General features: G+C 48.6%; 1 protein-coding gene across 2 annotated transcripts in view; it reads left to right on the top strand.

The window, feature by feature from the left end:
* MYO1D (myosin ID) overlaps positions 1-16,578 on the top strand; it is a 145,454-nt gene that overhangs the window by 66,382 nt on the left and 62,494 nt on the right. For both annotated transcript variants that reach the window (XM_008495327.2, XM_030465756.1), the window contains 3 exons: positions 8,623-8,846; positions 10,437-10,581; positions 11,143-11,247. In XM_008495327.2, coding sequence (XP_008493549.2) covers positions 8,623-8,846; positions 10,437-10,581; positions 11,143-11,247 — 474 coding nt within the window. The remainder of the gene's footprint in view (positions 1-8,622; positions 8,847-10,436; positions 10,582-11,142; positions 11,248-16,578) is intronic.

Here is a 16,578-nt window from a genome sequence, read left to right as displayed (position 1 = left end):
TCAGAAGGACTTGGGGGAACAGGACAAGGGGGAATGGTTTTAAATTGAAAGAGGGGAGATTCAGGCTAGAGACTAGGAAAAGGAAGGGAATTATTTAATGCTGTGCCTGAGCTTTTCATTTTCTAATAGCTACTGATCTGCTGCACCTTAAGACGTCTTTAAGCCTTGTTTGAACTGTAAAAATACCTCCAGTGGGGTGTAAATTAAAGTGCAAAATAAGCTCAAAAAGCATTCAGCAACCTTCGCTTGGAAAAATCTTCCTTTAAGGTGATGGTAGAGGTCCTGGGATCAGGAGAGCTGTGCCTGCAGTCAGGTAGAGCTGCTCAGACACTTTCTGTGCACATCTTCCTTCCCAGCAGGATGCTGCAGGGTACAGCACAGCCCCTGGGGGGGCTTGTCACTCTCCTGTGGGGATGGATAGTGAGTGTTGTGCATTGGTTATGGGGCTTGGGGACAAAAATAAGTGAGTAGTGATTGACTTGCTTTTGCTGAAATATTTCTGGAGGTTTTTTACCATGATTAAAACTTTCCTTCCTATCAGAAAGGCTCATGTTAGTGGGGTTTATGTCCTCTAGACAAAGGTAAGTGACATTTTCTAGGTCGTTGCATGGCTCCATTTTCCCTGTATCTGCTCTTGATGCTTGAAAGACAGAACATTAATGTCACAACTTCAGATTTGCAGCTGGAGCTGAACCCTCAGCCACTTCACTGAACAGCTCTGGGTCTGAACCTCCAGCAGCTGCTGTGAGCCTGAAGGTCCAATGGGACCTGCAAGAGATGCCCAGGGAGGACAGCAGCTGACAACTGTTCCTCAGACCTCTTCTCAGTACTTTCCCAGTCCCTTCAGATGTTTGGGCTTGGAATGACCTAAGTGGGTGTGTTTGGGTTGGCTGGTTTTTTATTCAGCAACAGCTTTCTGTTCAGTAACACCTTTCTTCCCTGAACGTGCCCTCAAACGTGTGCCACCAGCTCTTAGGTTTTGTAGCTGCCCCTGGCCAGCTCAGGTAACACTGCAAGCAGACACCTTGCTTGGCTTGGGTCCTTGCATCTCCCAGCTCCACATTTATTCCTGTACTGACAAGTCAGGACTTTGCTCAGGGCTCTGCCAAGGTCTGGGACATCCCCTCAGTCCTCTTCCCACAGAGAAGTCAGAGAATAGGTGAGGTTGGAAGGGACCTCAGAGCTCATCTCCTCCAACCTCTCTCCTCCCCCCCCAGGCTGCTCAGAGCCTCATCCAACCCTGAACACCTCCAGGGAGGGGGCAGCCACAGCTTCTATGGGCAATCTGTTCCAGAGGCTCAGCACCCTTGTACCAAAGCAGGAGGTTGGAGGTTGTTCTGTGCTTCTGGTTGCCCTTACAGTCTTTATAAGCAATAAGCCCATGAAGCTCATGGAATGCCCTGCACTCTGATATCTGCAGCATATTTGAATTTTCATGGGCTGAGAGAAGTTTCCTGCCTGCTTCAGTGGCAGCAGCCTTGTTCTGCTGGTTCCAGGTTTCTCTGGTTCCTTAAAACAGGAGCTTTGGCAATTCTCTTCATCTGGTCACATAACATTATCTCCTTTCTTCCAACATTTTCCTTCCCTGCTTGTGGCCAAAAGCAGGAAATTCTGGAGAGTTCTGGAGTGACGGGACACCCTGTGTGAGGGCAGTGCCAGCAGGGCACTGCTAAGGGCACTAGATGGGCAAAGCAAATCCTCCTGAGCAGGATGGCAAAAAGCTTTCTTGAGGCTTTCAGGCTGAATGGCAGCAGCAGCAGCTCAGGCTTGGCCCAGGGAGGTGGGTGTAGCACAGGAGGAACCCAGACCAGAGCTGGGGTCTGCATCTTGGGGTCTGCATCCCACACCTCCCGTGTCCCTGTGTGACCCTCAGCTGTGTGACTTGCTTAGAACCACTCTTCCTTGGAGAACATTTTATGCTCATTATGGAACACAGTCTTGTTAGCACAACCTGATTCATCTCTGGGTGGGTTCCTTCTCTCTTGCCAGATCCTGGAATATTGTTTCTGCCTCGTGTGAAGAGAGAAAATAGCATTTAGTAACTGAAGCAGCTCTTCCCCCTCGCTGTGGATGTGCTCTGGAACGTGATCTGTGGGAGCTGGGAAGCTTTGGTAGAAACCCCTTTGCCTCAGCCCTTCCATGGGACCTGAATTCCCAGGGGGCTGGGAAAGGCAGGGTCTGGGTGCTGGGGGTGGGCAGGGTCTGGGTCCTCCCTGGGACTGTCAGCCAGCCTGTCATCACTGCACTCTGCAAGGGGCTGACCCCTTCCAGAAGCAATCAGGGAGGGGATAATTAAAGCTTGCTTCAGGTTTGAGCATTCCTTCAGCCCACAGAGCCTCAGAGGACCCCGTGGCAGCTGCTGTGCTGCACTATTGGCTTCAATATTTAATGACCTCTCCCACTGGAGAGCCTTTAAAGCTGTGCAAGAAGGTTCATGCCTGTGTGAATTTCTAGCTAGGTTTTGTTCTATTCTTTTCAGTTTGGATGCCTGGAGGGCAGCTTGGGCTAGGGCAGCATGAAATATTGATCAGGAAACAGTTGAGGGGAGTGCAAAGGAGGCTGGGCAGGAGGAGGTGTGTGTGTTCCAGTGAGGATGAAGAGTTTGCCAAGGCTGAGTGAGTTGGAGAACAGCTCAAAAATATAACACTGGGGTTTAATTCAGACCAGCTTGAGGTTTTTTGCTGAATTCTGGGCTTTTGTTTGCTTGCTCCTGTGTGTAGATCGCGTGCTGTGTGGGGTTTCTTCTGCGCTGGCAGAGATTGCAGCATCTAGGTCAAATCTAGATTATCCCTTTTTCCATGGAAGAACCACAGATGAGGTGATCCCACACTCCAGGCCCACCCTGTCTGCTCTGTGTTCTGCAGGGCTCACGTCTTCGTTTTCTTTCTTCTTTTTCTCTCTCTCTCTCTCTTTTTTTTTTTTTTTTTTTTTTTTAAGATGGGAAATTCTGAGCTCAGTCAGGAGCAGACTGCAGCCTGCCTACAAATCTGGGATGCCTAGATGGATTGATGGGATTTCTGTGTTCTGCTGAGGTGATGGGCTTCATCTGTGTCAGGGTTCTTTCATCTCAGAAATTTTGCTCGAAGCTCACAGACGTTCTTAAGCTGATTCTAAAGGCATATCCAGTTCTCCTGTTTCATTGATTTGAATTCTAAATTATTAAATTTTAATCAAAAAAACATGTGGGTTAAACATATCTCAGAGAAGGTTTCAGTGCTCCTCAGAAGAGCTGACTCCTGGTTTGGATGAATGCTCTGCTGCTTTTTGTGCAGGTCCCAGTTTCAGTGCTGGGAGGAGTGGGACCAGTGATGGGGTCATGGAGCACCCAGAGCTCTGCAGGGGGATCACTCCTGGTCTGAAGGTTTTTGTGGTCCCAGGGATCACTTCCACCTCCCTGGCCATAACTGGAGGAGTAGAAGGGACTCTGGTAAAGGAATGAGCCAGGAACTCTTTTACTGGAAGCATCCATAGAAGTCCAGACTCTCTGTAATGTTCAGAGTTTTGCTTGAGTTTCTTGTGCTGTTCAGGCTTTGTTTTCCAGCCTCTTCCTTTCCCTCTATCCATCCTTCTAGCCCTTCAGTCATAATTCCTCTTGGCCTCTTTATTTGTCTTCTGACCTTTAGGAGGCCAAAGCACAGAAGAGGAGGCAGAGGTATTGAAGGAGGTGTGGAGGGACTGTGGATGAGGTCTGAGGGTATAGGCTTCATTTTAATCAAAAACATAAAAGAGCCTCGAAACACCTTTCCCCAGGCAGTGTAACCCTGCTTAAATCTCTGCTCCTGAGTCTGGGATTTGCTCCCAGTCCCTTTCCCTGTGGACACACAACATGTGCTGCCACGTGTTCCCTGCCTCATCTCCTCAGACAGCTCTTCTTGTAGAGGATTTTTGTGCATCCTGCACTGTGCTAAGTAGTGATAAAATCGATGGGTTTGGAGCCTGCTCTTCAGGGGGTCACTGTGAAAGCTGTCATCAAAGCAGCTTTTCTGTGTGCCTGGTTTCCTGCAGGTTTCTCCCGTGCTGTGGCACCCCAGGATGATGACAATCGCTTTTCTTCTGGTGACCACTTCACTGCCAGTACTCCCCAGTCTTTCTCAGAGCCTTCCCTGTGTCCTGCACACATCTCTGCCTCCTCATCCCCCTGAAACAGGGCCAGATCCTCCTGGAATCCTCTGCCTGGTTGCTTGGCACAGGCTCTGCTGTGGCTGTGCCTGGCTGGGAGCTTCGCGTATTCCGGTTGGGGTTTGGAGATGGAAGAAGGCAGATGGCTCTTGTGCCTCTTCTCAAGTCTTTCCAGCAATGGCACTCGAATTTGAGGCTTGCTCTACCCTGCTGATTTTTCCTGAAAGATATGGACTTGCCTCTTGAAGTTGTTCCCCTGTCAGCTTAGGTTGCAGCTGCCTTGGTTCAGAAGATATCAGAGCACTCTCAGGAGGTCAGATGGGGACAGAGTTGTCTGAAGTCTCATTTCTGTGAGATAAGCAGAAAGAAAAGCCACAGGAAGGTGGCAAAGGAAGTATTTTATTCTTGCCTGTAGGAGGAATGATAGAGGGCACTACAATTCTCGGGCTGGTTTGCCCCAGGCTGGCAAGATTCACAAACAAGAAGTGCTGAAGCCTCCAACCTGCTGATGTGCAGCTTGGATTTCTGTGAAGCTGGAAGCTGCTCAGTGCTGGTTGAGCTTCAGAAAGGTGATGCACGTGAGCTGCTGAGTCTTTTCTGTGTGAAAAGGACTTGGACGTTGTCTTAGGACAGAGGGCTGAAAGAAGGCAGAATCCTGGATGCACAGAAGATGTTTCTGTTGGCTTCTTGGCATGCAGAGCTCCTGCATTTGGCTGTGGCTCTACCATTGTCCTCCAGCATGGAACAGCTTTTGCAGCATGAGAATCTGTAGAATGTGTGCTAAATGCCATGGTAAACTTAACACAGGAAATCTGGTTTTTTATTTGCTTTCTTTTTTTCATCTGATGGTGCTTAATGTTCTTGAGTTTTGAACTGGAGGTGGGGAGGAAGACTCAGAAGGGGATGTGGAGAGAGTGGGGTCTCTCCCTCCTCATGGATGAGAGTAGGGGATGCTGGTGGGGAACACTCCAGCATCCTCCTTTGTCTCGTGGATGATCCTGACCTGTTGCTCACAGCTACACGTTGCAGAGTACACAGAGTGGCTGCTGAACAGGGAGTTTGTTGCTTTGACAAACTCCTCTTCCTTGTAGGCTTGAAGGGTCTGTGCTTCTGGAAGTGACTGCGAGCCCATCAGGCAGTCAGCTTGCCTTGGCACTCAGCATTCCTGATGAACCCCAGAAATGAGCCCTGTGGTTGAGAAGAAAACACAGAGCCAGAAAAAAAAACAATTAAAAACCCATTGGTACCCTATTATTTAGAAATGTTTCTTCTTCTCTTTGTCTTTCTCCTTACTTTTTGGGGGTGCTGCCACCATGGCTATTGGGAAGGTCCTTACTGGGGGGGGAGGTTATCCAGTTATGACAACTTGGTTTCAGGACACGCTTTTCATGAAGAGTTTAGTGCTTGGCTGTAGCCAAGGGGCATGCCTGGGTGGGGTAATTGGATTTGGAAGGGCAGTGTTTGTAGTGATTGTGACACTTCTCACTGTGAAGCCAATTCCTGCAGCACTGCAGCTGATCTGACACGGGGACAATCTGTTACAGAGCCTTCGTGCCATGGATGGCCAACTGGTGTAAAAAATAATCCCAGCAAGGGGCTTTCCTCAAGAGTGTGCCTACTTCAGGCACACGGAACCAAAAGCAAGACCTTGCTGTGGATCTGAAAACAATTCTAAGTGTTTTGGGGAAAAGCTGACAGAAGCAAAGGTCCACTAAGTCTTTACCAGCTTCCACAAATTTGCTGTGGATGTTCTGCTCTTGAGATCCTTTCTGACGTTCAGAAGGCTCTTTAGCTATGTCCTGGAGCCCTTTGTTCCTCATTTCTCTTCCTATTAAATTAAAAAAGCAGAAGTTGGCAATAGGTTTTTACTCAGTTTATCCTGTTTACTGCCCATACCCTTGCAGGTACATTTTGTGACAATTCTCTGCTTAAATTTCTCAAGTGCAATCCAAGTCCTCTTCACTTTTCTTTAAAAAAAGGCACAGATTACTTCAGTACTCTTTAGATGCTTGATTATTTTATCCTAGTTGCTGATTCCATCAAATTCATACAGTTTCTGAATATAAAAAGCCCTCAGACAGGTTTAAATCAGCCTTCCAGACTTGGGTGAAATCCAGGCTTTGTGTGAGTTGGTTTTAACTCGTGGCTTCTGGAAGCCCTGAGCATCTCAGGAGCTCTGAGAGCCTTCACATAGCAACGTTCCACCTCTTGTGATCCACAGGTTACAGAGAGCTAAAACCAAAACTGTAATGGGCTGTGCTTAAAGTGACTACTGAGAGAGCATTTATTAAGCAAAGGAGCTGCTTTACCCCAGACTGTCTAATGGTTTCACAGGTTAAGTAAGGAAGGTGTTGTACAGCAATTTCTATACACACAGGGTGGAGATCTTCAGTCCCATCCTACTCCTCACTGTTCACCTCACATTTTCCCTTCCTCACTACAGCAGTGCTAATTTCCTCCCATGGTTGAGGGACTGCTTCTTGTCCCTCCTGCTCCTCCCTCTCCCTTTGCTGTCCCATGTTGTGCTTTGTTTCTGCACTGACCACTGGAATAGTCTTTATCCCACCTTAGGACGGAGCAGCTCCCAGCTGGGACTGGGGGCTGGTGAGGAGCACCTGGCCTTCCATCACCTGGTGTGTGTGGAGCTGTTCCCTGGTTCCTTGCAGTGCTTCATCTTCCTACACGTTGCTGTCAGGGATCATTTCCCTCCTCCTCATCCTCCCAACACTTCCCAACGTACGGTACAGAAGTAACTTGGGCTCTGTTGGCTTCTCAACCGGATGGGACTCAGAAGTTGCAGTTTGGTCTTCACCAGAAAAAATGTTCCACAGAATGGGGAGGGTGCAGGGTAATTTCAGACTGAGTTGAGGACTGGTTTCTGTCTTGGAACAGTGTTGGGAGTTTGCACTCTTGCAGTCAGTTGGACGCGATCAGACCCAAGTGAGGGGTGGGTTGGCCCAGCCACGCTGCTGGATGCTTGGACTTGGCTCTGTTGTGGCATTCTGGAAAACAAATGTGTTTTATGGAGCATCAAACACACCAGTGAGGTGGTGGGTGCTCAGGCAGCTCACCAGGCTCTGCCAGAGCTACATGGGCCATGTCTGTTGTGAACGGGAGGTATCCTACACAAGGTCAGGCCAGAGGAGAATGGGAAGGGGTTACTCTGACAGAGCTTGGAAGAGAAGATTCGTCAGCTTTTGAGGGCTCTGGAACCCAAAGTCTTTATTTCCTCTTGGAATTTCGAGTGTTTAGGTAAGAGCAGCCCCTCACCTCTGCTCGACTGCTTCCTACATAGAGTTTTCTCAACCACACATCAAGGTTGTCAGTAAAGCTCTTAAGAAAACCATTGACATCAGCTTCATAAGACAGATATGTTGGAAAATGGCTCAGGTAATTAATTAGTTCTGCTGTAAATAGAAGGCTTGATATGCATCAGTAGTGCTATGGGATGTTTCTCAAGAGGGAAATAAACTCCCTGGCAGGGCCCGTAGCGAGCGGTGAAGCGCTCTTCATCTGCAGAAGTCTCATTATCCTTCCCGTGTAATTCTACAAGGAAACCAAAATACAGTCCTCATCGTGGTGAATTCTATTAGAGGGAAAGCACAGCTGTTGAGAAATCCCTCAGGGGCAGCTGGGAAGTGCTGAGGTGAAGCTGCATTTCTCTGGTGATGGGGTAGGAAGGGCCCGGCCAGCCCAGCCTGGCTGATCCCATCCCCACCAAGCTTTGTTGTGCCGGGGTCTCCAGGTTTGGTAGCACCACAGTCACCTCAGCATGGCAAAGAGCTGGGGAGGTTTAAATTGGATATTAGAGGAAAGTTCTTCAAGGAAAGGGTAATGAAGCACTGGCCCAGGCTGGTGGTTGAATCCCCATCCTTGGAAGGGTTTCAAAGCCTTGTGGAAGAGGTGCTGAGGGACATGGGTGTACTTGGTAGAGTTGGGTTAATGGTTGGTTGAGTTGGGTTATGGTTGGTAGAGTTTGGTTATGATTGGACTCAATGACCATAAAGGTCTTTTCCAACCAGAAAAATTCTGTGACTCCTGCCCTGTGTCCCAGAGTGCCTCTTTGCACGGGGAGTTGGAGAAGCAGCTCAGAATGTGGTGTTTTTCCTTTTGTTGTTGTTTTGTTGTGGAACATCAAGAGTGGCAGTGGTGCTGGGGGGGCCGACCGCCCTTCCAGTGAGTGGGGAGGGTGTTGTTTGGTTGTTGTTTGGTTGTTGTTAGTTATTTATTTACTTGCTTCTCAGCATGTGGCCTGAATGGATATTCCCCAAACTCTTTTCAGAGCAATCTTTTCCAGTCAGGGTTAAACTTGTTTCTCAGCACACAGGGACCCCCAGCGGGGTTTTCGGTGACGTTTTCATTGGATTTGGTTGACACAGAGAGGCCGTTCCCTTTAAAAGAACACTGATATATTTAGGAATTTTAGCGGCATGGGAGGACAGAAAGGGAAACAAACCCAACCTGCTTGCCCTTGCCAAAGCCATCTTCTCTGCTGCCCCGCAGGTCTGGAGGGGCACCTTGGCACGCCTGCGCTACAGGAGGACGAAGGCTGCCCTCACCATCCTCAGGTCCTACCGGGGGTACAAGGTCAGGGCCTACATCCAGGACCTGGCCCGGCGCTTCCACAGCCTCCGCCAGATGAAGGACTACGGGAAGCACGTGCCATGGCCAACCCCCCCCAAGGTGCTGCGGCGCTTCGAGGAGGCTCTGCAGAACATTTACCAGAGGTAGGAAGGAGCCTCTTGGCTTTCCAGTCTGACCTGGAGGAGGGAGCAGCTGCTGCTTGGTCACAGAGTCACCACGGTTGGGAAGGGTCTCTAAGGGCATCGTGTCCAACTGTCAGTGTCCCCCCACTGTGAATCAAACACACAGATATCAATCTCTGTGTCACCCCCAGAGCAGCTCCTGAAGGGCCTCAGCTCCACAGGTTTTCAGTCCCTCCAGGGCTGGTGACTCCACCACCTCCCTGGGCAGCCCCTTCAGCACCCGACTGCTCTCTCAGGACAGAAATTCTTCCTCAGGTCCCATCTAAACCTCCCCTGGGACAACTTCAGGCCATGTCCTCTGGTCCTATCACTGTCACCACCTCCCTGCCCCCTCCCCTCAGGGTTAAGGTCTCCTCTCAGCCTCCTCTTCTCCAAACTGAACATTCCCAGTTCCCTCAGCCTCTCCTCACAGGATTTGCTCTCCAGACCCTTCCCCAACCTGGTTGTCCTGCCCTGAACTTGCAGCTCAGAGTCTGCGAGGAGCCCAGAACTGAAAATAGAAATAGAGGTTCTACAGAAGCTGGCAAAATGATTGAGGAATATTGACTGGACATTGTAGAAGAAGGTGTCGTTGGCTTTTGGTGCCTTTGACTAGACACATAATTATTCTGTATCAAAGATGTAGTCAGGATGGAGATTGCATTTCCTTCCTTGGCTCTTTTCTGGTTGGCTGCAAAAGAAGAGAGCAGCTGCTGTTAGGGGGGAGAGAAAAGAAATCTTTTCTATTTTATCAACCCTCTCATGGTAAGCAGCACTTTTCTGCAATAGAATAAACAGTGTTCTGTTACCTACCCATATTCTATGTTCAGAAGAGGTGTTTTGCACCTTTATTACAACCTCCTGGTATGTCAGATCTGATGTCTGGTATCTAGTGCCTTTGACTGGTAAGCTGTAGGCAAAGAAGTTACATTCCAGTTGGAGAAGTGATGACATCTGAAAGTCACTGGAAATGTCACTGGATAGAGCCTCTGGAGACCCCCAGCCCAGCCATCTGCTTGCAGGAGGATTACTACCAGCACTAGATCAAATCAGCCTTGTTTATTTTTTCCCAGCTGTATATTGAAACCCACCCACAACCTGTCTGGGTCGAGTCCTGCTTTCTGAATACACTCAGTTAGCAGAACTACAAAATTTTAATTGCTAAAAGACTTTTCATAGCATTAATCCTGGAGACCTGGTGTTGCTGCTGAAGGCTGGGGTGTAGGGATGGATGGGCCACCCTGCCCTGCTCCACATTACAGCTGGTTGGGTTTCAGTTGTAGGGCCAGATCAGTCAAGGAGAGTTGAAGTTGAGAAAGGAGCCAAAAACTGAGCTTGCAAAAACTTTATTGCAAATAGATGTGCCAGGAGGTGACTTCTGAGTCCAGGATGGGGAGCATACTTGTTATGAGTTAAAGATGATACCTGACTTCAGAATGAGAACTGGGGGTTCCAGCTTCATGCATGCAGTGGAAGAACTTCTTCTTCCCTGTACCCAGGGCTGCCCATGTTGTGCTGATTCTCACAGCACATGATGCAGGCTGTGGAACTGACTCAGGTGTTTTGGGGCAGGTGGAGAGCAGGTGAACTCATCCGGAGTGTCCCACCAGAAGTCCTCCCTCAACTGAGGGCCAAGGTTGCTGCCATGGAGGTGCTGAAGGGTCACAGAGCTGACATTGGCCTCCAGAGAGCATGGGAGGGGAATTACATCGCCCTGGTGAGTAGGAGTGAAGTGGTCAGAGCATGGCTGGAGCCTGGGGGGCTCTGAGGGGGGAAACTGGGAAACAAGACCTGGTTTCTTGGGAGGGAGAAGTGCTTTGAAATTTCCTCTGTAAATGGGTTTCAGAGTTTCAGAGTCTTTGACTTCTGCTGCACTGGGAGTGATTTTTCTGAGCACTAAGCCTAGCCTGAGCATCACAAGCAGCATTAAACCATAATAAGTGATGCCATGGGCTGGCTCTGCAAATGGCCAAAACTAGGAAAGAAATCAATGTCAAACTAAAACTCTAGCTATAGCAGGATGGTAACAGAGCACAAAATGAGACAGAACAAAACCATTCTCTCTAGGCAAGTTGCATTGCTTCCTTTGACTCCATCCTTCCTTGAAGCATTTTGTTTTGTGAAGGCTTTTTTTTCAGCCAGCTCACAAAACCCCAGCTGCTCTGCTGCTCTTCCAGGAGGCAGAGGCTGGGGGAAGCCTTTGGCCTGCCACCATGTAAATGCAGTTATTTTCTTCAGCAAAGCAGGAGGAGTGATGTGCCTGGCTTTGCTCTTGCAGAAACCAGAGAACCCACAGAGCACGGGCTCCTTCATCCCCGTTGCCAATGAGCTGAAAAGGAAGGACAAGTACATGAATGTCCTCTTCTCCTGCCACGTCCGCAAGGTAAGGGACATCTGGGTGGTCTGCAGGCTCCTGGGCAGGGTGGGGAAACTTCTGGAGTCCAGGTGAGACCTTGGGATGCCAAAGGCCAGGGGGGAATCCTGGAGATGCTTTAACAGGCAGCAGGACAAAGCCCTCCTGCCTGAAGGAACAGTCCTGGTGGTTTTGGGATGGACACATAACTCTGAGCCTCTTGCTCCACAGGGTCTGAGGGAATTCTTCATGTGGGAGGTGTGAATCAATCCACTTGGTTCTCTGTATCTGGTTTGGGTCTCACTTTTCTTTGGAGCAGAATGGGGCTGGAAGGTTTAAATCCTAATTAGAATAATGTGCTTGCATAATTCTTCACGAGTCGTTCATAATGACCTAAATTATGCTGGCAGGAGCAGATATTTTGAATTATAAAAAGCCAGCAGGCAAAACCAATTTCAGTGGCAGGCCAGGGCCACTGCTGTTCAAGTGTTTCCAAGAAGTTGTATATTCTTTTTATTTAGAAAAATATGCAATTGCAGTGGGCTCCCACTTGCCAGAAGTGGAGCATGTGTGTGATTATTGTTTATGATTCTGCAAATATTACCAGGAACCACAAAATTCATTTTGCAGTGTAAAAATCTCCCTTTATAACAAAACTTCTTTGCTGGTGGTAGTGAGTTACATTATTTATACAATAATGATTTCTGTGTATAAAAATAGAAACCTCTCATTGCTTTCCAAGGAAAAATCTTCCAGTGGAGGATTCTGTTGCTTTTGCCATGTTCTTTTTAAGAGTGTGGTTCACTAAGTGAAGGAGCAGCTTGAGTGAATATTGGTTTACATGGTAAGGATTAAAGGCAGCTCAAGTGACTTATCTTGTAGCTTTTTTGATCTTTTTTAAATGTTAAACTGTTGGTTGCTGTGTTCTGTCAGAGGTCAGGGCTGATCCTCTCCGTGCCTGTGTAGTTAGAGTCACCTCTGCACTGCTGTGGAAATCATGAGTAAAGGAAACACACGCATGAGGATGGCAGGAGGGTCTGTAGGCACACAGGCAGCAGGGGTAAGATCAGACAAGGTCCCTGCAGCCACCAACATGGGCACAGAGTCCTGGGGACACAGCAGAGCCCTGGGGACACAGCAGAGACATGGACACAGAGTCCTGGGGACAGGCCGGCTTCCCAGGGGAACTGCAGCTCCCCCACTGTGCCCAACTCACTCAAGTTGTTGGTAGTTTTTCTGGTCTTTACTCCTAAGGATCTGGGGTAGGCAGAAAAAAAAAATACAGCTAAATTTAGAGGAAAAGCAGCATCTTCTTTAGGAAAATGGTCTTAAAGAAGCAAACAGGAACACCTCTTAACAACATGGTTAAAAAAATGTGAGCCTTGTTGGGGACAAGATTACAAGTGTGTAGGATGTTTAGAGATGTGTGTAAGCCTGGTGATTTCAGTCCAGCTCTGTTTAAACTCAAAAGCAAATGCCCCCTTTCAAATCCATGCTTGGATATGATACCTTTTTGAGTGAACCATTTGTCATCTCTCTTGGACTGGACAAGAAATGTCCTGGCAAGCCTGAAGTGAACAAAGGAGAGAAGTCAAACAATCCAGAACTTTCAAAACTAAAAATCTGACAAAGATTTGACATCTCAGGATTTACCACTTTCCTTTCCAACCAGTGCACTTTAGGTAATTTGTGAGGCCTTAAATTTGAACATGGGATTTGCAGCCTAAGCAAGAGTGAAGACTTGCAGAGCCTGCAAGCAGCTCCATGTTTTGACTGCAGGAATGGTCTTTACCCTGAGAACAGCATTAGCCTTCTTTACTCTTCTTGTTTTATATTTTAAGCTGTCTGTGAAAAGGAAGGTGTTTCTCTGGTCAGAAATGCAAGTTGTAGCATTCTGCCCCTTACCCAAACAGCAACAGCAGTCTGAGGATCAGCTTTTGGTGCTATGGGGCAGGGGGATTGCTTCTGAATGCTACATTCTTCCCTGTTTTGTTTTGTTTTGTTTAATTAATTAAACCATACTTTTTACATTGTTTTTCATTTTAGTCTTACCCTTCTGTAGCTTCCCCATGTCATCCCAAGTGTCATCTGCAGCAGTGTGGCACTTGGCTTTAGCACATGCAGGCTGGATTGATGGTCAGAGGGTTTGTCACCACAGGGATGTTTGTGGAATTTCTGCTGACCCTGGGTTGTTGTGGAGCTGCAAATTGGCTGTTTGTTTCCCAGCTGGAATTTGGTTCTCCCTCGATTTTTGCAGGGGACTGAAGAGTGAGTTATAGAAGTGAAAATGTAATTAATTACTGGGTGATTTCCTTGCTTACCTTAAACAGCACTCTTGAAGAATACAGAATCAGTCTACAGAATAAGGTTGCTTAAGGTCATTTGTGATGTATTGCATTATTCAGGTTGTTTGAGGATTTTTAAGCAAAAATGTGGAGTTACTGCTGTTGCCTTAGGCAGGCAGGAAGGTGTCAGCAGGTGAATGTGTTCTCTCTGGAGCAGCTTCCTTCTCCCAAGCTACCAAGAAGATGGAGAATCCCTTTTCACAAGGTGTCACATGGCAAAGACACCCATGGGGTGAGGGGTTCAGGTGTCTTCTGGGGAGAGCCCAGTTGGACTCCAGAAGAAAATTTTTCACCATGAGAACAATTTGACATTGGAATAATCTCCCAAGGGAAGTGGAGGATTCCCCCACACTGGACAGGTTCAAGACTCAGCTTGATAGAGTGCTGGGCCACCTCATTTAAGTTATGTTTATACCTGGAATGGTTGGAGCAGAAGCTTCTTGAGGTCCCTTCCAACCTGGCATTCTGTGGTTCTTTGCAGTTTTCAGTAAGGTACCAAATCCTCACACCTGGGGCATCTCTGCTGGGAGGAGAGGCTGAGGAGCTGGGATTGTTCAGTCTGGAGAAGACTCCAGGGGGACCTCAGAGCTGCCCCCCAATCCCTGAAGGAACCTCCAGGAGGTGGCAGAGGGACTTTGCATCAGAGTGTCCAGTGACAGGAGAAGGGGAAAGGGACTGAAACTGCAGGAGAAGAGGCTCAGAGTGGATCTGAGGAAGAAGTTCTTCATCAGGAGGGTGCTGAGCCTCTGGAACAGATTGTCCAGAGAAGCTGTGGCTGCCCCCTCCCTGGAGGTGTTCAGGGCCAGGTTGGATGAGGCTCTGAGCAGCCTGGGCTGGAGGAGAGGTGTCCCTGGGCATGGCAGGGGGATGGAGGGGATGAGCTCTGAGCTCCCTCCCAACCTCACCCATTCCATGGTGCCATGAAGTAGCTCTTGGCTGCCAACAGCCACGGGATTGGTCTGCATGTCAAAATGTTCAGGTAACTGCAATCTAATACACTTCTCTGCTTGGAAAGAAAAGACATTAAAAGGATCAGAACTGGATGACTTGAATAGACACAAATTAGTCCTGGAGTTCATGTATGTGAAATATTTATGTGCAGAACAGATCTGCTGAGCTGTGAAATGTTTGTGAAGCATCAGATCATTGGAGGCAGATCCCTGTTAGCTGATGAGTGACATTGTGCTGGTGATACCAACTCTCACCAGTCAGGGAGCTGCTCTTGAATACTGGTGACTGCTGGAAAAGTTTTCTTTAGCTTGAGTGCGTGGGGTCTTAATTTCAACAGCTTGAGATGAATAATAATGGGTGAATCTGTTTGGACCGAAGCTTTTATCACTTTTTTTATAGTAGGTTTGTGAAGAGATTTTGAAGTCTTGCTGATGGGAGGTGGCTGCACTTGCTTTCTCACAGCAGACATAGGTAACAGCAGGTCATTTCTTCCTATGGAAAAATACATCTTCTCTGAGGATTGTTGTGCTCTTCAGTTTTTCAAAGGAAAATTTTCAAGTTTTTTGCCTTGGGAAACCTAATGCATATTTCATGCAGACTGCCAGATTTTGTTGTATCACCAAGGAAACAACAGCTTCTGGGGTGGTGGTTTTTTTAAGAAAAAGGGTTTTCTTCCCATTTTCTCCCTTGTCATTCATGGCACCAAGCTCCCTTGAGAGGACCACCAAAGCCTGGTGCCCTGCAGTGTCTGCAGGCCCCTGGCAGAGACCTGAAAAGCTCCTTTGGAGTTTTTCCTGCTACAGGCCAGACCTTCATGCCCCCCAGAAGCCAGCCAAGAATCTGAATTCAAAGTGATTCACATTTGGATCAACGAAGATATAAATAAAAACTGCCCAGAAGGTGCAGAGAACACAATGCTGGGAAGGGCTGTTCTCAGGGAGGGTGGAAGCTGTGGCTGAGAACAGAAGGGCTGTCTCTGCTCCTACAGAATCAGAAGAGCAGTGGCATTTGCAATGGTGCTGGCATTTGAAGCTCTCCTGTGCATCCCTCCCAATGTAACACTTGACTTCTAAAGCCACAGCGTGTGTTGTTTGCATGGAGATGCCAGAGGTACAGGAGGCACCTGGAGCAAAGTGATGGTTGGAAAGGGAAGGAGTTGGAGAGGGAGAATTTGCTTCTGGGGTGAGAGGAGCTCCTGGATTTGCCCATGGGTCCTGCTCAGGAGCAGCTGAGGGCCCTGGGGGTGTTGATCCTGGAGCAGAGGAGGCTGAGGGGAGACCTTGTGACTCTCTGCAACCCCCTGAGAGGAGGTTGGAGCCAGGGGGGGTCGGGCTCTGCTCCCAAGGAACAAGGGATGGGACAAGAGGAACTTTTGGCACAACTCAAGTTGTGCCAGGGGAGGTTTAGGTTGGAGCTTGGGGACAATTTCTCCCTGGAAAGGGTTGTCAGGGCCTGGCCCAGGCTGCCCAGGGCAGGGCTGGAGTCCCCATCATCCCTGGAGGGGTTTCAGAGCCTGGGGATGTGGGGATGAGGGACATGGGGCAGGGGTGCCCTTGGCAGGGATGGGGGAAGGGTTGGACTCCAGGATCCTAAAGGGCTTCTCCGACCAGAAGGATCCTATAATTCTATGAATTTATCATTCAGTGTGATCACTAAACCCAGTCAGTAACCACAAGAAAGAGGTGGAATTTAAAGCACAGCTGTGGAGCTGCTGTGTTTAGAGCCTCTACATGGGGTGTCACCATCTGAGAGCCTGGCAGGATCAGAAGTGTGGGCAGCAGGTTCAGGGAGGGGATTCTCCCCCTTGCTCTGCTCTCCTGAGACCCCACCTGGAGTCCTGTGTCCGGTTCTGGAGCCCCTGTCACAAGAAAGCCCTGGAGGTGCTGGAGTGTGTCCAGAGAAGGGCCAGGAGGATGCTCAGAGGGATGGAGCATCTCTGCTATGGAGACACTGAGAGAGTTGGGGTTGTTCAGGCTGGAGAGGAGAAGGCTCCAAGGAGACCTCATTGTGGCCTTCCAGGGTCTGAAGGGGCTGCAGGAAAGCTGGGGAGGGACTTTTTAGGGTG

The sequence above is a fragment of the Calypte anna genome, chromosome 27 (genome assembly GCF_003957555.1).
Source record: "Calypte anna isolate BGI_N300 chromosome 27, bCalAnn1_v1.p, whole genome shotgun sequence".
NCBI lineage: Eukaryota > Metazoa > Chordata > Aves > Apodiformes > Trochilidae > Calypte > Calypte anna.
This window is presented reverse-complemented; position numbering and strand designations above follow the sequence as displayed.